The sequence below is a fragment of the Oncorhynchus keta genome, chromosome 26 (assembly GCF_023373465.1).
Source record: "Oncorhynchus keta strain PuntledgeMale-10-30-2019 chromosome 26, Oket_V2, whole genome shotgun sequence".
Taxonomy (NCBI): Eukaryota; Metazoa; Chordata; class Actinopteri; order Salmoniformes; family Salmonidae; genus Oncorhynchus; species Oncorhynchus keta.
This window is the reverse complement of record NC_068446.1, coordinates 31103746-31129515: the sequence shown is the minus strand read 5'-3', so window position 1 is coordinate 31129515 and position 25770 is coordinate 31103746. Positions and strand designations below refer to the sequence as shown.

Below are 25770 nucleotides of genomic sequence, written 5' to 3'. Positions count from 1 at the left end.
AGAATATTATTTGTTAAACAAATATAATAGTCAACATAAAATGTGTGCAATTTGTGCTGGGTGTACAAAACATTAGGAACACATTCCTAATAGTGCATTGAACATCCTTTGTCTCTCAGAACAGCCTCAATTCGTCGGGGCATTGACTCTACAAGGTGTCGAAACAGTTGTGTCAAGTTGGCTAGATGTCGGTTGGGTGGTGGACCATTCTCAATACACATGGGGAACTGCTGAGCTTGAAAGCCCAGCAGCGTTACAGTTCATGACATAACCAAACCAGTGCGCCTTGCACCTACTACCATACTCAGTTCAAAGTCACTTAAATGTTTTGTCTTGCCCAGTCACCCTCTGAATGCTACACAATCCATGTTTCAAGGCTTATTTAACCTGTCTCCTTCCCTTCATCTATATACTGATTGAAGTGGTTTTAACAGGTGACATCAATAATGGATAAGAGCGTTCACCTTGATTCACCTGGCCACTCTGCCATGGAAAGAACAGGTGTTTCTAATGTTTTTTATACTCAGAGTACATGAAAAGTTTGTTTAAAGTCTCAGTGCAGTGAAAAATCAAGTCAAATTGTATTTGTCACATGCTCCAAATACAACAGGTGTAAACATTACCATGAAATGCTTTCTTACAAGCCTTTAACCAACAATACAGTTCAAGACATAGAGTTATGAAAATATTTACTAATAAACTAAAGTAAAAAATCAAATAAAAAGTAACACAATAAAGTAACAATAACGAGGCTATATACAGGTGGTACCAGTACAGAGTCAATATGCAGGAGTACAGGTTAGTCGAGGTAATTTGTACATGTAGGTAGGGGTAAGGTGACTATGCAATAGATAATAAACAGCGAGTAGAAGCGGTGTAAAACAGGGGGGGTCAATGTAAATAGTCCGGGTGGGCATTTGATTAGTTGTTCAGCAGTCTTATGGCTTGGGCTGTTAAAACTTCTATAGCATACTGGTTATTGTTCGGAATTTTGGATGACTGACGTGCCCAAAGTTAACTGCCTGTTACTCAGGCCCAGAAATATGATATGCATATAATTGGTAGAATTGGATAGAAAACACTCTGAAGTTTCTAAACCTGTTAAAATGATGTCTGTGGGTATAACAGAACTGATATGGCGGGCGAAAACCAGAGGAAAATCCATCTTGAATTATTTTTTTTAGGTCACAGGCCATTTCAATGCTAGCCTATGGGATATGCAAATAGATAGGATCCAGATTGCAGTGCCTATGGCTTCCACTAGATATCAACCATCTTTAGAAAGGGTTTCAGGCGTGTTTTCTGAAAAATGAGCAAGTAGTAGTTTTTCCAAGGTGTCTGTCATTAGAAAAGTAGTGTTGTTGGTGTGTGAATGAGGTGCACGCTCCTCGTTATTTATCTTCCCTATTGAACATACTACTCTCCGTCTTAAATATGATAGTTTATTTAGATATTAGAGTACCTGAGAATTAATTAGAAACATTGTTTGACTTCTTTGGACTAACTTTACCTGTAACTGTTTGGATTCATTTGTATGCATTTTGAACGAGTAGATTACTGAGATAATTGGCACCAACTAAACAGACTTTGGATATAAGGAAGGACTTTATCGAACAAAGCGACCATTCATTGTGTAGCTGGGACCCTTGGGATTACAAACAGATGAAGATCTTCAAATGTAAGGGATGTATTTAGTCGCTATTTGTGATTTTGTGACGCCTGTGCTGGTTGAAAAAGTATTTTGATGTCCTCAGATAATCGCATGGGATGCTTTCGCCGTAACGCCTTTTTGAAATATGACACTGCGGTTGGATTAACAATAAGGTAAGCTTTTAAATGATGTATGACACTTGTATTTTCATTAATGTTTAATATTATGATTTTTGTATTTTGAATTTCGCGCTCTGCAATTTCACAGGATGTTGTCGTAGGTGTCGCGCTAGCAGTTCATGCGCCCAAACCGGTTTAAGGAGCCTTTTGGACCTAGATTTGGCACTCCGGTACCACTTGCCGTGTGGTAGCAGAGAGAACAGTCTTTGACTTGGGTAACTGGTCTCTGACCATGTTTTGGGCCTTCATTTGACACTGCCTAGTATGTAGGTCCTAGAGGTCAGAAAGCTTGTCCCCAGTGATGTACTGGGAAGTCCGCACTACCCTCTCTCGCACCTTATCGTCAGATGCCGAACAGGTGCCATACCAGGAGTAATGCAACCGGTCAGGATGCTCTCGATGGAGTAGCTGTAAAACTTTGAGGATCTGGGGACCCATGCCAAATCTTTTCAGTCTCCTGAGGGGGAAAAATAATTGTCGTCCCCTCTTCACAACTGTCTTGGTGTGTTTGGACAATGATGGTGTGGACAGAAAGGAACTTGAAACTCTCAACCCGCTCCACTACAGCTCCATCAATGTTAATGGGGGCCTGTTCGGGCCTCCTTTTCCTATAGACCACGATGAGCTCCTTTGTGCCCAGTCAAAACTGTTCGCTGCTCTGGCTCCCCAATGGTGGAACAAACTCCCTCACGACGCCAGGACAGCGGAGTCAATCACCACCTTCCGGAGACACCTGAAACCCCACCTCTTTAAGGAATACCTAGGATAGGATAAAGTAATCCTTCTCACCCCCCTTAAAAGATTTAGATGCACTATTGTAAAGTGGCTGTTCCACTGGATGTCATAAGGTGAATGCACCAATTTGTAAGTCGCTCTGGATAAGAGCGTCTGCTAAATGACTTAAATGTAATGTAATGTCTTGCTCACATTGAGGAAGCGGTTGTTGTCCTGGCATCACACTGCCAGGTCTCTGACCTTCTCCCTATAGGCTGTCAGGCCTACCACTGTTGTGTTGTCAGAAAACCTAATGCTGGTGTTGGAGTCGTGCTTGGCCACTTAGTCGTGGGTGAACATGGAGTACAGGACTAAGCACACAACCATAAGGGGCCCCAGTGTTGAGGATCAGTGTGGCAGATGTGTTGTTACCTACCCTTACCACCTGGGGGCTGCCCGTCAGGAAGTCCAGGATCCAGTTGCAGAGGAAGGTGTTTAGTCCCAGGGTCCTTAGCTTAGTGATGAGCTTTGTGGGCACTATGGTGTTGAATGTTGAGCTGTAGTCAATGAACATAATTCCCACACAGGTGTTCCTTTTGTCCAGGTGGGAAAGGGCAGCGTGGAGTGCTATTGATATTGCGTCATCAGTGGATCTGTTGGGGCGATATGCAAATTGGAGTGGGTCTAGTGTTTCCGGGGTGATGGTGTTGATGTGAGTCATGACCAGCCTTTCAAAGCACTTAATGGCTAGCGACGTGAATGCTATGGCGCGGTGGGCATAGGGACTATGGTGGTCTGTTTGAAACATATATTTTAGGTATTACAGACTCAATCAGGGAGAGGTTGAACATGTCAGTGAAGACACTTCCCAGTTGGTCAGCGCATGCTCTGAGTACATGTCCTGGTCATCCATCTGGCCCCACGGCCTTCTGAATGTTGACCTGTTTAAAGGTCTTGCTCACATCGACTACGGATAGCGTGATAACACAGTCCTCCAGAACAGTTGTTGCTCTCATGCATGCTTCAGTGTTGCTTGCCTCGAGGCGAGCATAAAATGCATTTAGCTCGTCTGTTAGGCTCGCATCATTCGGCACCTCGCAGCTGGGTTTCCCTTTGTAGTCCATAATAGTTTGCAATCCCTGCCACATCCGACGAGCATCAGAGCCGGTGTAGTAGGATTCAATCTTTGTCTTGTATTGATGCCTTGCCTGTTTGATTGTTCATCATATTCCAGTCTGTGCTAGCAAAACAGTCCTGTAACATAGCATCCGCGTCATCTGACAATTTCCGTATTGAGCGAGTCACTGGTACTTCCTGCTTTATTTTTTCTTGTAAGAAGGAATCAGGAGGGTAGAATTATGGCCAAATTTTCCAAATAGAGGGCAAGGGAGAGCTTTGTATGCATCTCTGTGTATGGAGGAAAGGTGGTCTAGAGTTTTCTTTCCTCTGTTCCTCTGGTTGCACATGTGACATGCTGGTTGAAATTAGGTAAAACTGATTTAAGTTTGCCTGCATTAAAGTCCCCGGCCACTAGGAGCGCCGCTTCTGGATGAGCATTTTCTTGTTTGCTTCTGGCCTTATACAGCTCGTTGGGTGTGGTCTTAGTGCCAGCATCGGTTTGTAAATAGACAGCTATGAATAATATAGATGAAAACTCTTTTGGTAGATAGTGTGGTCTACAGCATATCATGAGGTACTCTACCTCAGGCGAGATATACCTTGAGACTTTTTAATATTATACATGGCGCACCAGCTTTTAATGACACGTAGACACACACCCGCACCCCCGTCTTACCAGACATAGCTGTCCTGTCCTGCTGATGCACAGAAAACCTAGCCAGCTCTATATTATCCGTGTCGTCGTTCAGCCACGGCTCGGTGAAACATAAGACATTACAGTTTTTGGTGGGATTGAGTTTTGGCCTGCCTGCTGACATCACCAGGCGATAAATTAGTTGATTCGCCAATAAGAAAGAGAATTCCAAACCTCGCTGCTAATAATAGCTAGTTTTCAGTTTTCCCCTCCCCACTCAGACCACTACCAGACAGTTCTAGCTAAATTCTTGCTTGAGAAATTGCTCTTTGCTAAGATATTTTGGTTTATTTTTGACCATCTTAATTGAAAACAATCACAGTAAGGTACTTAATTGTTACCCAGAAATGATTTGATATTGAGGTAAAAATGGCTGCATTGGGCATTTAACCTGTATCATTTATTCTCTAGGGAGAATAATACCTTTTATGTTTGTTCAGATTTCTATTTTATCATTATTTAAGAATATCTTATCAAATATCGAAATTATGAACGCCACTGAAAAAAAACTAAGGACAAGGTGTGTGTGACATGTGTGTGTGACCTATATCACCTATAGGTGGCAGCCTTACCATAAAATAAGTAGAACAAAGGTCAAACTAGAGGTCATACATAAGTGGTCTTGCTGGTACTCTCATGTCTTGGTTTGAGTGAGAAATTGCCACATAATATAAAGACCCACAACCTTTTGGATGGCTTCCAACCGCCACTGGTCAACTGTTAAAACACATTTGAACTGACTCTCCATGTTGTCAGTGTGTAATTACAATGTAATAAATGAAAAAAAAATGTATTTGTCATATACTTCGCAAACAACAGGTGTACACTAACAGTGAAATGCTTACATAAATGCAGAGATAAAGAAAATAGAGAAATAATAGGAACGTAAAACGCGTAATAGATACATAATGAGTAACAATAACTTGGCTTTATACAAGGAGTACCAGTACTGAGTCGATGTACAGGGGTACGAGGTAATAACATGGCTGTATACAAGGGGCACCAGAACTGAGTCGATGTACAGGGGTACGGGGTAATAACTTGGCTATATACAAGGTGTTACAGTACTGAGTCGATGTACAGGGGTACAAGGTAATAACTTGGCTATATATATACAAGGTGTTACAGTACTGAGTCGATATACAGGGGTACGAGGTAATAACTTGGCTATATACAAGGGGAACCAGAACTGAGTCGATGTACAGGGGTACGAGGTAATAACTTGGCTGTATACAAGGGGCACCAGTACTGAGTCGATGTACAGGGGTACGAGGTAATAACTTGGCTGTATACAAGGTGTTACAGTACTGAGTCGATGTACAGGGGTACGAGGTAATAACTTGACTGTATACAAGGTGTTACAGTACTGAGTCGATGTACAGGGGTACGAAGTAATAACTTGGCTATATACAAGGTGTTACAGTACTGAGTCGATGTACAGGGGTACAAGGTAATAACTTGGCTATATACAAGGTGTTACAGTACTGAGTCGATGTGCAGGGGTACGAAGTAATAACTTGACTGTATACAAGGTGTTACAGTACTGAGTCGATGTACAGGGGTACGAGGTAATAACTTGGCTATATACAAGGTGTTACACTACTGAGTCGATGTACAGGGGTACGAGGTAATAACTTGACTATATACAAGGGGCACCAGAACTGAGTCGATGTACAGGGGTACGAGGTAATAACTTGGCTGTATACAAGGGGCACCAGAACTGAGTCGATGTACAGGGGTACGAGGTAATAACTTGGCTGTATACAAGGGGCACCAGTACTGAGTCGATGTACAGGGGAACGAGGTAATAACTTGGCTGTATACAAGGTGTTACAGTACTGAGTCGATGTACAGGGGTACGAGGTAATAACTTGGCTGTATACAAGGTGTTACAGTACTGAGTCGATGTACAGGGGTACGAGGTAATAACTTGGCTGTATACAAGGTGTTACAGTACTGAGTCGATGTACAGGGGTACGAGGTAATAACTTGGCTGTATACAAGGTGTTACAGTACTGAGTCGATGTACAGGGGTACGAGGTAATAACTTGGCTGTATACAAGGTGTTACAGTACTGAGTCGATGTGCAGGGGTACGAGGTAATAACTTGACTGTATACAAGGTGTTACAGTACTGAGTCGATGTACAGGGGTACGAGGTAATAACTTGGCTGTATACAAGGTGTGACAGTACTGAATCGATGTGCAGGGGTACGAGGTAATAACTTGACTGTATACAAGGTGTTACAGTACTGAGTCGATGTACAGGGGTACGAGGTAATAACTTGGCTGTATACAAGATGTAACAGTACTGAGTCGATGTACAGGGGTACGAGGTAATAACTTGGCTGTATACAAGGTGTTACAGTACTGAGTTGATGTACAGGGGTACGAGGTAATAATTTGGCTATATACAAGGTGTTACAGTACTGAGTCGATGTGCAGGGGTACGAGGTAATAACTTGGCTGTATACAAGGTGTTACAATACTGAGTCGATGTGCAGAGGTACGAGGTAATTGAGGTAGATGAGTATATACATATAACTAGGAATAAAGTGACAGATAGTAAACGGTAGCAGCAGTGTTGGTGATGAGTCAAAGTGCAAAAAGGGTCAATGCATATAGTCCGGGTAGCTATTTGGTTAACTATTTAATGAACTATTTAGCAGTCTTATGGCTTGGGAGTAAAAACTGTTCAGTACCTCTTCCCGTGCAGTAGCACAGAGAACAGTCTATGACTTGGGAGTAAAAACTGTTCCGGGTCCTATTGGTTCCAGACTTGGTGCACCAGTACCTCTTCCCGTGCAGTAGCACAGAGAACAGTCTATGACTTGGGTGGCTGGAGTCTTTAGACATTTTTAGGGTCTTCCTCTGACACAACCTAATAGGGCTACCATGTTGACCTGATACTATTGAAAATAATCATATTATCTCTGCTGGTAAACAACATATTAATAATAACATATTACGAATGATGCGCTTGAACCTTATCTGGCTCATTTGAGCTTCCTAATTAGTTAGGGAACCAATAGGATACATTGTCTGGTCTTTTGAGATTCATATAAACTGTCCAGTCTCTACGATGCACTGCAAAATACACTTGTGAGTCTTGTCATTTTTAGAAGTAGAAGGTCTACAAAATATAATCTTTGGAAAATGTAATGTTATTTATTCAATATTATGCTCAGCATACCATTTTAAACAAATGCACAGTGCTTTCTGGAGTACAATACAATTAAAATTAAACTGAATTGTATATTTTTTCATAGGCCCTTTTCATTGTATCCTAAATTGAAGTAATGCAGAAGATAAATTCTACATCGTTCTAATAGCCTGCATGCTGTTTGACCTAACAAGTGTCAGATTCCGCTTGTCACCTCTAAAGCATTCCTAAAGACTTGTACAGCCTTTTGTGTGAGGCGCTGGAAGTTAACATAAGTACTACTTGAGAGGTCAGGCTGGGAAATGAGGTGCAGGCAGTACAGCTTTTCTCAATGGAGGTGGTGGCTGGGATCATAGTCACATCGGTTGGTGTCTGCTGCTGAGATGTAGGTGAGGATCAGGAGGTGTTTGTTGCTATGGTTCACGAGCAGGGCCCCTCGACAGGCTCGTTTGATGTGGTCGGCCTCTGTTGGCGGCTGGCTCTTTGCGCTGGTGACAGTCATTGCCGGGTGAGTGACTGTCAATGCCTGAGCCAACAAAAGGGGAGAAGACAGCCATTCATGGCCCTGATAATAGCCAGGCCAGGACAAGACTGCCATTCTCACACACTTTGATCATAAGGATTCTTTGCACACCTCTGTAGGGGCGCCCTTTTTGTTTTACAGATGGACGCTGTTTTGAAAGTTCACCTGGCCAAGAAAACTTGACGGAGGTGCTTTGTGAAAGACTTGTGTTGGTAAATGCTTTGAGCATATATGTGTGTGCCTCTCACATGGAATATGTGACATTCCCCCTGTGGAAAGAAGCGAGTGTTTTTCGAGACAGCTGCATGCTTACGGCTGTCCAACTGCATGACTTCCTAGAGGAGTCGTTCTTGGACATGTCAGATATTAGTCATGATGTTGAAATGGTCAAGAAAACATATTTAGGAAATTATTGTGTGTGTACTGGACAGTATATGTACAGTATATGCATAGCCACATACAGTAGGAATGATGTTTTTGTCGGTCACATTACATCAGTATTTCTACGTAACCTCTGGTCCTGCATAATTATTTGCCAATACTTCCACAAATAATGTTTTAATGACAGAACTTTATTTAATTCGCTGTTTGCCACACAGATTGAGTGTAACGCTCGTCGTTGGAATGAGGTGAGGACCAAAGCGCAGGGTGGTGAGTGTTCATCATATATTTATTAAACCGAGAACACTAAACAATATTACAAAGGAGAAACAAAACAAAACAGTTCTGAAAGGTGACATACACATAACAGAAAATAATCACCCACGAAACACAAGTGGGAAAAGGCTACCTAAGTATGATTCTCAATCAGAGACAACTAACGACACCTGCCTCTGATTGAGAACCATACCAGACCAAACGCAAAACACAACATAGAAAAAGGAACATAGACAACCCACCCAACTCATGTCCTGACCATACTAAAACAAATACATAACAAAAGAAATAAGGTCAGAACGTGACATTGAGCAAATACTTAAAGTATGAGTGTCAACAGGGAATTAACACAAACATATTGACCATTATGACTGACTCATACCACTCTCACAGGGTTTCTCACACAGGGAGGCAAGGTACATTAAGACGGCTTGAATGATGGAGTCATCTAAGAATATATTGTAATGATTTTTCATGCTGGTATTTACAAGTGCTACTTAATGGAATAATGGCTCTGACTACAGAGCCACATGTACTGTAGCAGTTTTCCTTTGTGATGCTTAGTTATTTCCATCACTGTATTTAATGCTAGACTCAAAAATTCCTTTTGGTTCTTGTCCAAGCCCTCTGAGGGGTTGTAAATGCTGAGCCAGCAGAGATCTTTACAGTAACCACGTCTACATACTGCTATCTCTGTCTCTCACTTTATCAGTGTTCTGATTATCTGCTTTGGAATCACTGACGTGCAAAATCATGGCTACTTAACACCTGGCATGTCTCTTTTTTTTCCCTAAAAAAGCCACAGTTTGTGGTATCGCTCGGGATCTGCTCCCGCCATCTGGATCTCTCAGAACAGTAAAGTCCATCAGATAGGTGCCCCACTTATCACCAGGTCACCGACAATAGGCAATAGTCATGAAACAGGATATGCAAATGAACCGTGCTCTGACTAGGCCAGGGTACAGTGATGGTGGTGGTCTGGTCAGTTCCTGAATGAGTCCCGGATGTTTACACAGTCACCCACGGTGTGCAGCACAGAGAGATCAAGAACACCTGCATTGGTCCAAACTGGCAGGAAGTCGACAAGTGACGAAAGACTAATTGCATAAACATAGAAGTTGTAATAATACATTGGCATGGCATTGTATTTTATCAGTATATCCCTTTTGTGAATTTCGTACATTTCCCTAAATCTGGTAGACCTACCAAAAGATGCTAACGAGAGCAATGTGAAGAGACTTATATACTACAAATGTAAATCTGTATTTTAATATTTGGATAAATAACAAGAGCAGAATGATCATATGCTTAAAAAGCAAGCGGTCAGGGGTGATCAACTGAAAGGAGATCAGAGAGAGAGGTAGAGAGAGAGGGAGAGAGAGAGGGAGAGAGAGAAAGAGTACAGAAACAGGGAGTGAGTCAGTGGAGTTAGCAAGAGAGAGAAAACAATTAATAATAGGATCTATTACTGAGGGATTGTCAGTGCTAAGAGGGAGGTCGAGTTTCAGGCCTTTTTGAAGACTTTGAGGGTACAAACAGGACTCATTACAGAGATATTATCTCCATTCATACACTTACAGAGCCGCTTGGATCCCTGCTGGGAAAGATTAGGTTCCTTTGCTTGCGAACATCCTCCTCTGGTGCCCGGGCTGAAGAGCTTTCTCTGCTCAGGGCGCACCCTGGCCAGGAGACGCAACGTGGGAGCTGACTGAAAGCCTTCTGCAGGGGAGAGGAGAGAGGGGAGGGCTCAAACTACCAAAAAGCCAGCCCTTTCTCATTTGGAGAGAGAGCTGCGTCACACCAGAGGGCCCCCCACCTGTTACTGATCTCTGAGTTTAGCGTTTGCCTTGTATTTTAGGATAGGGAATTAATGTGGTTTGTTCTTAATGATCATCACATTGACTAAAGTCTTGAATGGACTTGGATTGTGTCATGTAGGCATACTGTATTTAATGCTATACTGCATGTGTCATTCTAGTATGTCTTGCACTGGTAACTGAAAATAAAGCACTGTGATAAATATACAGGGTTCTGGTTAAATATGATAAAATAATTGAACAATACAAAAATTATTTCAAGCACCATATCCTCCTGGAAATATCCAGACAGCTCAATTTAGGGTGATTCATATTCTACCTATTCAATAATGTATCCAACTTCAATAGCTAAGCTATAGCTATCAATAGCTAAACTGTAGGTCTATAGTAAAACCACAGACAGCAATACATGAGCGTGTGTCTCGCTTGGACCCAGGACACCACAAAGCAATCTACTGCCACATCTGACATTCAGATGCGGATATAAACTTTGTTCTTGATCTCCGGGGCAGACTAACTTTTAAGTAAGAAGTTATACAGTACATAGCATGATTGTATGATTTTAATTCTGGGTAATTTTCAGAGAGGAAGGGCAACTGGAGTTTCCTGGGGGTGTAGGCCGCATGAAAGAGTTCAATCTCCATGAAGGGAAAATAGGGATGACCAAGCAGCTGGCATACGAATGAAGTGGAAATACAAGAGTTATCATATAAATTAGCATAAAGATGCATTAGAATCAAATAGAATCCAAAGAAAACCCCTTACCCCAGTTATTTTAGCATTTGTTTTATATAAAGGTATGTCGGCCTACACTCCCACAGCATGATGCAAAGTCTACCAGCCACACCTGAAGGTAGATGTATAAGCTTCAATGATTACAATTAGATTTGCATGTCTGTATTTAGATACACACATTTTTGTGCAGGTATAAGCAAAGCCAGCTGTGATAGAAGGTCTTCTAGCACTTCGGAGGACATTGAAGAATATTGTTTTCCATTACAGTGCTGATGGAGAAGGCTGGAGCACCCTATAACAATTACACAGGCAAGTCTACGAACACTCAGCTGTCCTGCTAACTGTTTACATTTTTTTTGAAGATGGGGAAACAGTTTCATACAATGCTGACAAAAAACACATCCTCAATGTTTGCTGTGCTCTCCCAGCCCAGTCTCCTCCAGCCTGGCAACAGCACAGGCAGGCAACAACAAACAGTCACTCCAATTAACTCCACAGGGCGGAAATAAGGAGAGTTTGAAGGAAAGAAGGAATAAACCTACTGGGAGTAAAGAGACACTGCAGAGTGGTTTAATTGGGGGTGAAATGCCTCTTTTCCTGGGGCTCATGCAGATAAATAGAGAGAGAAGTTTTGAGGAGGAACTCCACAGTATCTAATGGCCAGAACAAGCAGGTAGACAGGAATGGCTGCCAGGGGTTAGGGGGGTTGGGAGCTGTGGGGGAGAGAGAGGGCAGCTGGCCTCTGTCTGACTGGACTTTTATGATGGGAGAGGGGGGATAGAGGGACAGCCAAGCTTCTGGGAGCAGTTAACAAGCGAAAGAGTGTGAAGTCACTGTTGTCCTCTCTGTGCACGCACCCCTCAAACACACTTCCACCCATGGACACCGTGCTCGCCTCGGGGCGGTACACATCATTGAAACCGGGACCCTTTTAAAAGGAAGTAAGTGCTGCACTAACTGGATAGACTCACTTTAGAACATGTGCTGTGGAGTGCTGCGGCTGCTCTCACAGCGGATTCTCCTAGCACCCTCGGCTGGTAGAATCAGATGATAGTGAATATTTCATTTGGTTATACTTTTGTGTAAAAAAAGGTCAACACATTACAGTTTTGTCGTCATTTCATTATTAATGATTGGCATGCAGTGAACTTGAGCCACCCTTCAAATACCACCAGGAATACACTGAAGGAGTGAGGACAGGACAGTATATGGACAGTTTTGACAAATATTGAATGGAATACATTAGGTATCAGCAGTGCCGGCCCCAGGTATATAAGCAGTTGCTAAGGGCCCCCGACCCTGTCCTCTTCTTCAGCTACACAGATTGAAGTGGATTTAACAGGTGACATCAGTAAGGGATCATAGCTTTCACCTGGATTCACCTGATCAGTCTGTCATGTAAAGTGTTCCTAATGTTGTGTACAGTCAGGGTACAGTCATTCTCAAAAGTTTTGAGAATGACACAAATATAAATTTTCACAAAGTTTGCTGCTTCAGTGTCTTTAGATATTTTAGTCAGATGTTACTATGGAACACTGAAGTATAATTACAAGCATTTCATAAGTGTCAAAGGCTTTTATTGACAATTACATGAAGTTGATGCATATTTGTAGTGTTGACCCTTCTTTTTCAAAACCTCTGCAATCCACCCTGGCATGCTGTCAATTAACTTCTGGGCCACATCCCAACTGATGGCAGCCCATACTTGCATAATCAATGCTTGGAGTTTGTCAGAATTTGTGGGGTTTTGTTTGTCCCTCCACCTCTTGAGGGTTGACCACAAGTTCTCAATGGGATTAAGGTCTGGGGAGTTTCCTGGCCATGGACCCAAAATATTGATGTTTTGTTCCCCGAGCCACTTGGTTTTCACTTTTGCCTTATGGCAAGGTGCTCCAACATGCTGGAAAAGGCATTGTTCGTCCTGGATGGTTGGGAGAAGTTGCTCTCGGAAGATGTGTTGGTACCATTCTTTATTCATGGCTGTGTTCTTAGGCAAAATTGTGAGTGAGCCCACTCCTTTGGCTGAGAAGCAAACCCACACATGAATGGTCTCAGGATGCTTTACTGTTGGCATGACACAGGACTGATGGTAGCGCTCACCTTGTCTTCTCCAGACAAATGTTTTTCCGGTGCTTCAAACAATCGGAAAGGGGATTCATCAGAGAAAATGACTTTACCCCAGTCCTCAGCAGTCCAATCCCTGTACCTTTTGCAGAATATAAGTATGTCCCTGATGTTTTTCCTGGAGAGAAGTGGATTCTTTGCTACCCTTCTTGACACCAGGCCATCCTCCAAAAGTATTTGCCTCACTGTATATGCAGATGCACTCACACCTGCCTGCTGACATTCCTGAGCAAGCTCTGTACTGGTGGTGCCCCGATCCCGCAGCTGAATCAACTTTAGGAGACGGTCCTGGCGCTTGCTGGACTTTCTTGGGCACCCTGAAGCCTTCTTCACAACAATTGAACCGCTCTCCTTGAAGGTCTTGATGATCCGATAAATGGTTGATTTAGGTGCAGTCTTACTGGCAGCAATATCCTTGCCTGTGAAGGCCTTTTTTGCAAAGCAAAAATGACGACACTCGTTTCCTTGCAGGTAACCATGGATGACAGAGGAAGAACAATGATCCCAAGCACCACCCTCCTTTTGAAGCTTTCAGTCTGTTATTCAAACTCAATCAGCATGACAGAGTGATCTCCAGCCTTGTCCTCGTCAACACTCACACCTGTGTTAACGAGAGAATCAATGACATGATGTCAGCTGGTCCTTTTATGACAGGGCTGAAATGCAGTGTACATTTTTTTGGGGGGATTCAGTTAATATGCATGGCAAACAGGGAGTTTGCAATTAATTGCAATTCATCTGATCACTCTTCATAACATTCTGGAGTATATGCAAATTGCCATCATACAAACTGAGGCAGCAGACTAAGCGAAAATTATTATTTGTGTCATTCTCAAAACTTTTGGCCACGACTGTATTTACAGGTATATTTATATGTTTTAGGAAGTCAACTTACTGTTGACAGTTAGACTAGTAGAATACACAAGGTGCAAGTTCGAAATGTGCTTGTGCATCAGCAGTTTTTCTCTCGTTATGTCAGTCACTGACAGTCAGTCAATTATCCATGTCAGCTAACTATTTTTAGATTGGTAAGTTAGTCTAGCCAGCTATCTAAACTTGTTGTAATCATGGCCGTATACCAACGTGCTCATAGGGCACGGGCCCAGGGACTCTGACCTCAAGGGGGCCCCCATTGATTTCGTTAGTCACTCCCACTCAGTTATCATTACCATGGCATAAGTCATGGCAAAATGTGTAGAATTGCAAGAAATAAGCTGGTAAACTGCAATTTGTATCTCTCTGTCCCATGGCAAAATAAGTAGAATTGCATGAAATGTGTTAAAAAATTGCAAGACAATATTTTCTCTACTTCCCAATGCAAAATGTGTAGAATTGCAGGAAATTAACTTTAAAACCAAAATTGTTTGCCTGCGAGGTGGAGGCTCCCCACAACCAAATCTTGCTTAGGGCCCCCAAAAGGCTAGTCACCCTAAGGTGACATATTCATTTCTTTGAACGCAAAGACTCAGTCCTGATTTACAGCCTAATTGTGACAACAGACAGACAGAGTGTGAAGTTGTTAAAATGGTGTTCACCATTACCACCCTGGTCTCACAAATCAGAGGTGAACATCAGAAACCACCTCAAGGAAATATTAACACAGGTGATCAGAAAGACTCCTCTGTCGTTGTTTCCGACAAACTAAAGCCCTCTTTAATCTGTCCCATGTGTCTAAAAATAGTCCAGTCAAAGGTGTCACATAAGGGCCCCTTCCATGTCAATTTACCTTCTCACTGCTGACCTAGGATAATTCCTCATCATCTTCAAGTGCCGGGACAACAAAGGAGTTTGACTTAACACTTTCCAGTTGACTCTTTCCATGGAGCAATAAAACCTACAGGTAGCCGGCTAATGGCTTTCTAGAAACCACTATTAGGAGACAAAGGCTACATTAAGAAATTATAAAAGAGAGATCGTGCAAAGCCTCTCTCGTTTATTTAAAATAGTTATCAATGATTGTGGCCCCACCCCTCTCCTTTCAACTCCCCAGATACAAGCCCTGCCCAGGATAAAATGCAGGACAAGCCCAAGCCTCCCATTCCACACAGGAGATGGGACGGACTGCACAGGAGAGAGTGGAGACATTCATTTACTGCTTCACTGCTTCATACAGGCAGACAGACCAGACACACTCTCACTCACTTACTCTCTCACTCACTGACTGCCTCTCTCACTGACTGCCTCTCTCACTCACTGACTGCCTCTCTCACTCACCGCCTGCCTCTCTCACTCACCGACTCCCTCTCTCACTCACCGATTGCCTCTCTCACTCACTGACTGCCTCTCTCACTCACTGACTGCCTCTCTCACTCACTGACTGCGTCTCTCACTGACTGCCTCTCTCACTCACTGACTGCCTCTCTCACAGACTGCCTCTCTCACTCACTCACTGACTGCCTCTCTCACTGACTGCCTCTCTCACTCACTGACTGCCTCTTTCACTGACTGCCTCTCTCACACACTGCCAGCCTCTCACACTCAGTAGCTGTTGTCTCTTTCTCTCTTCCTCATACACACACTGTCTCTCTCACTCTCCCTTCCCCTCACTCTCTCTCTCTCACTCTACCTTCCCCTCACTCTGCCTCTCTCACTCACATATACACAGACATACACACACACTCTCTCCCTCTGTCTCCCTCTCTGTTTCTCTCTCTCTCTCCTCTCTCTCTACACACACACACATTCTTTCTGTGACTCGCTCTCCCTATTGCACTTTTACACACACTTACACACAGTCACTCACTCTCCCTCACTCAAATCATTCTCAGCCAGACAAGCACTGTATTCCAGTCCAGCTGGAGAGAGGAGCATCGCAAGGTGCACACATCGCAGGACAGGACACTGATTGACTCTGCAGCTGGAAAGAAGGACACAAGCCAAAAGGAACAGAACAAGGAAAACAACAGAAAATAACAGATTACTTTTGGCAATGGAATTACAAAATAAATCATTTTAAGGGACAGAGTGAGTAAATAGAGGCTGAGAGAGAAATAGGAGTTTATCATCAGACAGACAAGTAAAGAGACAGAGTTATCTGTGACAGAGGGCTGGTTAGAAGCCCAGGTTCCTCTTTGCTCTGCTGACTTGTCCTCACTGACAGGGTCTGCTGCCTGCTTGATCACCACCCCTTTCCACCTTCAGAGAGAGAGAGAGACCACTCGACTGGACCACACAGCCTGGGTCTCCAGCCAGCCAGCATGCCTACTGCCTGTGCAAGGTGCACCTTGGGAGTCTGATCCACCATGTGCAGATGGATGCAACCCGTCGCCGGACTCGGTCCTGACCTCGCTGCCATTGGCACTGCCCACGCCGGGCTTCCGCCCCTGCCCAGCGCTGCCTCCCTCAGTCTGCTGTGCCTCACCCTGCTCCTGGTGGCTGGCACGGCTCTGGGGGGCTGCCCACCTGGGGTAGGGCATGAGCCCCTCCAAGTACTGGCGAGGGGCATTAACTGCTCATGGACACTGGAGCGGCACACACGCAGTTACAATCACCTAGAGGGCGACGTCCGACTACGGCGGCTCTACTCCGCCAACAAGTTATTTCTCCGTATCGACAAAACGGGCAAGGTGGACGGCACCAGACGGAAAAACTACGCTGAAAGTGAGTAAGCTGACACTATCTCCCCTCTCTATCTCTCCTATGTGATGGAGGAGTGGCGGGATGCCTATGACACTATATTATATTTTATGGTGGTGTGAACTCTCTTATCTTGCTACTTTTATAGTGGTTCATAGGGGTTTCACTGGTTTGTATCAGCCTGTCACTCCTATTTATGTTGTGTTTGGAGCGGGAGGCGTTGCTAGGTAAACTGGGAATACCCAGTGTGGAGTAACACACCTCATGGGAACCCCGGCACTGTGTTTACAGCAAGCTAGACTTGAAGAAAGACATTATGCATCAGTTGGTCATGCAAACTGGGCTTGGGAAAAAAGCTTCAATATCACAGGGGATTAACTTGTCAAAACTGTGTTGAAAGTCCTCTGGTTCAAGGGGCAGCAATTTTCTATTTCTCACAGTTTTCTCACCAATTTTGTTGAGCGCTCGTTAGTGGAATTGTCAAGATAATTTGGAGCCTCTGTGATATAAACTGTTAAGTACAGACCCAGAAACAACCGCCAACAAAGATCACGTGTGTGTGAAAACTTCAGACTAGACCAGAGGGCTGGCTTCACTTCCACGTACAACAAGTGCATTGGGCTCACCAGCACTGTATAATTTACTGTAGACACTCAGAGAATGTCTACATACCCATGCAAAGTGTAAAGTCTTCTTACACACACACCTATCAATCAATGATCTTCCAAAAAATGCCATGAACAGATCAGCTCTTTCAACAGCTGCTATTATCTCATCTCAGTATGTTAAGATCCCCCAGATTAGATTGCACTGTATCTGATGTTAGTAGTAAGGACACTTGAGAGGAGAGCAGTGCACTGGGCATAGGTGTCACTCACTCCACAATCTCCATCAATGGTGTCTTTCAGACTGTTGACCAGGACAGACGAGTTGTCTCTGGTCATGAACTGACCTCCCAGTGGCTACTGGACAGCCTTGAGAGGTTTATGCCTTTGGCGGTTATATTTATGTATTTAGTCGTTAATGCCTTTTTACACAAGTGGCTGAATCGGGGGTTTTCCATGCTACCGAGGTAACGGCAAGGACTGCCGAGTCAGTCTGCCACTGTGTACAGCTTTTTAACAGTCGGTGACATTTGTTAACCTGCCGGGGCTAATAGACTTCTCGTCTGGCAGACAGTTTTATACCTCACACACACGACATCAATTCACATTGACTTGAATTATCACAATTCAAAATTGTGCTGGTGTTTGTTTTCCCTCAAATGGGGATTCTAATTTTCATGAAGGTGGTTTAGATGTCAGACATAATCAGAAAACGTTACTCTCTCAGGTCGTGCTTATGTTTGACACTTTAAAATCAGATTGGAGCAGGAGCGGAAATCAGGAATTGGCATCACAATGCAAGTTCTTAAGAGGACTGCAGCTACATGAAGCTTTTTCATGCTGGAAAACAGCAAAAGTGATGCATCTGGATTGGGAGATGTGTGTCTTTCCGTGGTCTTGTCAGAAGTGCTTAGTCAGTTGTAAAGACTGGTTCCCCATGAAAATGCGCAGCCCCCAAATGCAATGCTCTCATACTCTTTAACCACCATCCTCTCATTTCCTGCCCTGGAAAGAATGGTTCTCTATGAACACTACGGCACAGTGAGGGTGTGTACCTGCCTGCACCCCTAAAGCTGCACCCTGCCAAACCAGTGGTCATTCGGCCTTGAAATGAGTGAAATGGACCTTATGGTCGTGATGTGGTCATACCTCACAATGAGACGATATGGCCTGGTCTATTCTGAGGTCCAGTTTGGGTTCTGTGTTACCACAGGTCATTGCACCTAGAGAATTCCTTGATATTGATATGGTCACTATGCTTTAGATTAGAGAGGGAGCTCTGCATTTTTAATGAGCTTCCATTGACACAGACACAAGACTGCAGCCTCAGTACGACTGTCTCTGTGAAAAGAGGGCACATATCTTTAAGTGGCTTGGCTGGTACAGTAGATGTTTGTGTTGAGTTTTAAGTGGCTTGACTTGCACAGGAGATGTTTGTGTTGAGTTTTAAGTGGCTTGGCTGGTACAGTAGATGATTGTGTTGAGTTTTAAGTGGCTTGGCTGGTACAGTAGATGTTTGTGTTGAGTTTTAAGTGGCTTGGCTGGTACAGTAGATGTTTGTGTTGAGTTTTAAGTGGCTTGGCTGGTACAGTAGATGTTTGTGTTGAGTTTTAAGTGGCTTGACTTGCACAGGAGATGTTTGTGTTGAGTTTTAAGTGGCTTGACTTGCATATTAGATGTTTGTGTTGAGTTTTAAGTGGCTTGACTTGCATAGTAGATGTTTGTGTTGAGTTTTAAGTGGCTTGGCTGGTACAGTAGATGTTTGTGTTGAGTTTTAAGTGGCTTGGCTGGCACAGTAGATGATTGTGTTGAGTTTTAAGTGGCTTGACTTGCATATTAGATGTTTGTGTTGAGTTTTAAGTGGCTTGGCTGGCACAGTAGATGATTGTGTTGAGTTTTAAGTGGCTTGGCTTGCACAGGAGATGTTTGTGTTGAGTTTTAAGTGGATTGACTTGCACAGTAGATGTTTGTGTTGAGTTTTAAGTGGCTTGGCTAGATGTTTGTGTTGAGTTTTACTTGCAGTAGATGTTTGTGTTGAGTTTTAAGTGGATTGACTTGCACAGTAGATGTTTGTGTTGAGTTTTAAGTGGATTGACTTGCACAGTAGATGTTTGTGTTGAGTTTTAAGTGGATTGACTTGCACAGTAGATGATTGTGTTGAGTTTTAAGTGGCACAGTAGATGTTTGTGTTGAGTTTTAAGTGGAAGCACAGTGGTTTGTGTTGAGTTTTATTAGATGTTTGTGTTGAGTTTTAAGTGGATTGACTTGCACAGTAGATGTTTGTGTTGAGTTTTAAGTGGATTGACTTGCACAGTAGATGTTTGTGTTGAGTTTTAAGTGGATTGACTTGCACAGTAGATGTTTGTGTTGAGTTTTAAGTGGATTGACTTGCACAGTAGATGTTTGTGTTGAGTTTTAAGTGGATTGGCTTGACAGTAGATGTTTGTGTTGAGTTTTAAGTGGATTGACTTGCACAGTAGATGTTTGTGTTGAGTTTTAAGTGGATTGACTTGCACAGTAGATGTTTGTGTTGAGTTTTAAGTGGATTGACTTGCACAGTAGATGTTTGTTTAGATGTTTGTGTTGAGTTTTAAGTGGAACTTGTGATGTTTGTGTTGAGTTTTAAGTGACTTGCACAGTAGATGTTTGTGTTGAGTTTTAAGTGGATTGACTTGCACAGTAGATGTTTGTGTTGAGTTTTAAGTGGATTGACTTGCACAGTAGATGTTTGTGTTGAGTTTTAAGTGGATTGACTTGCACAGTAGATGTTTGTGTTGAGTTTTAAGTGGATTGACTTGCACAGTAGATGTTTGTGTTGAGTTTTAAGTGGATTGACTGGCACAGTAGATGTTTGTGTTGAGTTTTAAGTGGATTGACTTGCACAGTAGATGTTTGTGTTGAGTTTTAAGTGGATTGACTTGCACAGTAGATGTTTGTGTTGAGTTTTAAGTGGATTGACTTGCACAGTAGATGTTTGTGTTGAGTTTTGTTTGTGTTGAGTTTTAGTGGATTGACTTGCACAGTAGATGTTTGTGTTGAGTTTTAAGTGGATTGACTTGCACAGTAGATGTTTGTGTTGAGTTTTAAGTGGATTGACTTTCACAGTGTTTGTGTTGAGTTTTATGTTGACTGTAGATGTTTGTGTTGAGTTTTAAGTGGCTTGGCTGGCACAGGAGATGTTTGTGTTGAGTTTTAAGTGGATTGACTTGCACAGTAGATGTTTGTGTTGAGTTTTAAGTGGATTGACTTGCACAGTAGATGTTTGTGTTGAGTTTTAAGTGGATTGACTTGCACAGTAGATGTTTGTGTTGAGTTTTAAGTGGATTGACTTGCACAGTAGATGTTTGTGTTGAGTTTTTGAGTGGAGTTTTAAGTGGATTGACTTGCATTTGTGTTGAGTTTTAAGTGGCACAGTAGATGTTTGTGTTGAGTTTTAAGTGGATTGGACTTGCACAGTAGATGTTTGTGTTGAGTTTTAAGTGGATTGACTTGCACAGTAGATGTTTGTGTTGAGTTTTAAGTGGATTGACTTGCACAGTAGATGTTTGTGTTGAGTTTTAATTGTGGATTGACTTGCACAGTAGATGTTTGTGTTGAGTTTTAAGTGGATTGACTTGCACAGTAGATGTTTGTGTTGAGTTTTAAGTGGATTGTAGATGTTTGTGTTGAGTTTTAAGTGGATTGACTTGCACAGTAGATGTTTGTGTTGAGTTTTAAGTGGATTGACTTGCACAGTAGATGTTTGTGTTGAGTTTTAAGTGGATTGACTTGCACAGTAGATGTTTGTGTTGAGTTTTAGTTTTAGTGGATTGACTTGCACAGTAGATGTTTGTGTTGAGTTTTAAGTGGATTGACTTGCACAGTAGATGTTTGTGTTGAGTTTTAAGTGGATTGACTTGCACAGTAGATGTTTGTGTTGAGTTTTAAGTGGCTTGGCTTGCACAGGAGATGTTTGTGTTGAGTTTTAAGTGGATTGACTTGCACAGTAGATGTTTGTGTTGAGTTTTAAGTGGATTGACTTGCACAGTAGATGTTTGTGTTGAGTTTTAAGTGGATTGACTTGCACAGTAGATGTTTGTGTTGAGTTTTAAGTGGATTGACTTGCACAGTAGATGTTTGTGTTGAGTTTTAAGTGGATTGACTTGCACAGTAGATGTTTGTGTTGAGTTTTAAGTGGATTGACTTGCACAGTAGATGTTTGTGTTGAGTTTTAAGTGGATTGACTTGCACAGTAGATGTTTGTGTTGAGTTTTAAGTGGATTGACTTGCACAGTAGATGTTTGTGTTGACAAAAATATGTCAAGTGTCTAACAAAACATAAAGAAACAGCAACTACTTTATTATCCAAACATAGATGTAATGTAACCAAATTCTGTGAACACATCACATATGAGCACACACACACACACACACACACACACACACACACACACACACACACACACACACACACACACACAGTATTGTACAGCTAACCTTGTGGGGACACAATTCAGTCCCATTCAAAATAGTATTTTCCCTAACCCTAACCCATACCCTTACCCGTACCCTAAACCTAGCTCCTAACCCTAACATTTAATGTAATTCTAACCCAAATATGAATTATAACCTTAACCCTAAACCCCCTAGAAATAGTATTTGACCTTGTGGGGACCAACAAAATCTCCCCAGTTGGTGAAATGTTTGTTTGTTTAGTGTTGTTGTGGGGCCTTCTGGTCCCCACAAGAATAGTTAAACATGTCCCCACACACACACACACACACACACACACACACACACACACACACACACACACACACACACACACACACACACACACACACACACACACACACACACACACACACACACACACACACACACACACACACACACACACACACATTCACACCTCTCACCCGCTGCAGACCCCTTGCTCCTTCCCACATGTTTTAATGTTGCTGGTGTGAGTGGGGAAGCACAGCTCAGCAGAGCCCTGAATGCTGTCCAGTGCGAGGACCCTCCTTGTTCTCTGTGTTGCGGTCTGTCAACACGGCTACATTGCCCCGACTGCCCTGCTACACCCTTGCCTCACTCAGTTTTTCCAGCCCCTGCTCCCAACCTCTCAGGTGTAAAAACAGTTGGAATTAGTCAACGGGCCCTCTGCTAATTGAGGTTGGAAAATATTGTATCAATCCCAGTGGACCAGAGTATGGAACAGCTGAAGGAAGTGGCTGGGCCTGAGAGAGAGAGAGAGAGAGAGAGAGAGAGAGAGAGAGAGAGAGAGAGAGAGAGAGAGAGAGAGTATTATCTAGTATTATATTATCTACCGAAAATGCTTTGGCAATGTTAACACGTTTCCCATGCCAATAAAGCCCCTTGAATTGAATTGAGAGAGAGAGATCTCAATCTACTAAGGTAAAGTCTGGTTCTGATTAGGCATTGGTGGAAGGAAAGGCACATCTTTCTCTGTTTAGAAAGAGAGAGACAGAGAAAGTGGGGTTAAAGAGGTCAGGGAGCACAGTCTGAGAGAAAAGTGTGAGCAAGGGAGTGATAGTCCAAAATCAAAATGGTTGGCATATAATTTCCAATAATTCAACTGTGTATTATACCCGGATAGATGCTGTGATTTGTGTTCTCATATTTATGTTGAGATACAATATGATACTACCCCTCTACAGTGAGGTTCTTCCCGCAGTGGAATATTATGCTGAATGACTGAATGATCTGTGGTATATATTGAAATGTAACACTTGTGCTGGCCTGGACATTATTTGTGGGCCAGATATCAATTGCATATTTTTTTTAATCATTTCAAAGGTGCAGTTCTGTCTTATACAGTAGCATCCTGTTCTGTCCTGATGCTTTTGAGCACACAGGTCATGTATCAATTCCTGAAACCTGTTATTGTCACAGCCAGACCTAATCCCCACAGGCCACAGCACAGTATTTATAAAACAAATGATCTAGATACCCATCAGCCATGATAAAGTGCCTGCCAAATCGAGCCAATGGTGGAAAGCTTGCAAAAACCACACTGGTAAAGTAGGCCTTCATATGATTACAAACTACCATGTCACCAAGGCACTAAAGTTGCGTGTTGAAATAATAATAAGAGGAGGGAGATTTATTTTTGACTGATTGGGGTTCAACATGTTTTTCTTTTTAGTAAATGGTGAAGGTACAATGATCGAATGGCCAAACAAATCAAAGTGTTTACAAAAGCTCTAAAAGTCATTACTCATCATATCCTGTCCAAGGTCATGGGTCAAATCTTACTAATTAAGAAGAGCACAACAGCTGTCGAGGCTGGACCATCTTCCACACGATAAACCACAGCAGCCACTGAACTTCTGGAGAGAGTTTGCTGCACTGAAAGTAAAGGGGCTGAATAATTTTGCACGCCCAATTATTCAGTTTTTGATTTGTCAAAAAAGTTTGAAATATCCAATAAATGTCGTTCCACTTCATGATTGTGTCCCACTTGTTGTTGATTCTTCACAAAAAAATACAGTTTTATATCTTTATGTTTGAAGCCTGAAATGTGGCAAAAGGTCGCAAAGTTCAAGGGGGCCGAATACTTTCGCAAGGCACTGTATATGTACACAGTGCATTCAGAGAATGTTTTTCCACATGTTGTTATGTTGCAGCCTTATTCTAAAATGTATTACATTTTAAAAATTGCTCATCAATCTATACACAATACCCCATAATGACAAAGCAAAAACAGGTTTTCAGAAATGTTAGCAAATGTTTTAAACATAAAAAACAGAAATACCTTATTTACATAGGTATTCAGACACTTTGCTATGAGATTCGAAATTTAGCTCAGGTGCATCCTGTTTCCAATGATCATCCTTGAGATGTTTCTAGAACTTGATTGGAGTCCACCTGTGGTAAATTCAATTGATTGGACATGACTTGGAAAGGCACACAACTGTCTTTATAAGGTCCCACAGTTGACAATGACCAAGAACCCAATGGTCACAAGATTCTCAGGTCTGATGAAACCAAGATTGAACTCGTTGGCTTGAATGCCAAGTGTCAAGTCTGAAGGAAACCAGGCACCGCTCATCACCTGGCAAACCATCCCTACGGTGAAGCATGGTGGTAGCAGCATTGTGCTGTGGGGATGTTTTTCAGGGACTGGGAGACTAGTCAGGATTGAGGGAAAGATGAACAGAGCAAAGTACAGAGAGATGCTTGATGAAAACCTGCTCCAGAGCACTCAGGACCTCAGACTGGGGTGAAGACTAACAATCCAACAGGACAACAACCCTAAGCACACAGCCAAGACAACATAGGAGGGGCTTCGGGACAAGTCTCTGCATGCCCTTGAGTGGCCCAGCCAGCCTGGACTTGAACCCGATTGAACATCTCTGGAGAGACCTGAAAATAGATGTGCAGCGACGCTCACCATCCAATCTGACAGGGCTTGAGAGGATCTACAGAGAAGAATGGGAGAAACTCCCCAAATACAGGTGTGCCAAGCTTGTAGCATTATACCCAAGAAGACTCGAGGCTGTTATCGCTGCCAAAGGTGTTTCAACAAAGTACTGATTAAAGGGCCTGAACACTTACGTAGATGTGATATTTCATCGTTTTTTTTCTATGCATTTGCAAAAAAAAAATCTAAAAACCTGTTTTTGCTTTGTCATTATGGGGTATTGTGTGTAACTAGATTAGTTTTAAAATATATATTTTAGAATAAGGCTGTAACATAAGAAAATGTGGAACAGTCAAGGGGTCTTGAGAGAGAGAGGGCAGTAAAACTGACCTATCATTGGTGTAAACATGAAGGTAGTGTGGACACCTGAGTTTTTAATTGTGATTCTTTTTCCTTCTTGACGATGTTCCTCATACTGAACCAAGGCAGGAATCCCAACCATTGACTGAATGACTTGTTCATTTCCCTGTTTCCAAATGTATTGTATAACATGTTTGTATTTCCTTGCTTTGGCCATAAACATTCACTTGTTAGACATTACACTATGCTCTGGGTATTTAGTTAGCCCTTCTGAAGGCGTGAGAAAGTTATATTCTGTCTAAAATATTCTGTCTAACTCCTCCTCATGACTCACCATTAACGCTAAGAGAAGTCAGACGGACTTAGACGTGTGACTGGATCAAAATCATGGAGAAAACGCTAAAGAGGGAAGCACCTGGCTAAAGTAAGGACAGGCTGTTTTGAACAGGGAGTTCACACATGTTAATGAGGGTGTGAGAGGGCCGGGG

The 25770-nt window shown here is 42.7% G+C and overlaps 1 protein-coding gene across 1 annotated transcript in view; it reads left to right on the top strand.

The window, feature by feature from the left end:
- The first annotated feature begins 15434 nt into the window (after positions 1-15434).
- LOC118358680 (fibroblast growth factor 10-like) overlaps positions 15435-25770 on the top strand; it is a 42958-nt gene continuing 32622 nt past the window's right edge. Inside the window, exon 1 of the mRNA XM_052480555.1 lies at positions 15435-16975. Within this exon, the coding sequence (XP_052336515.1) occupies positions 16618-16975 (358 nt within the window). The 5' untranslated portion in view covers positions 15435-16617. The remainder of the gene's footprint in view (positions 16976-25770) is intronic.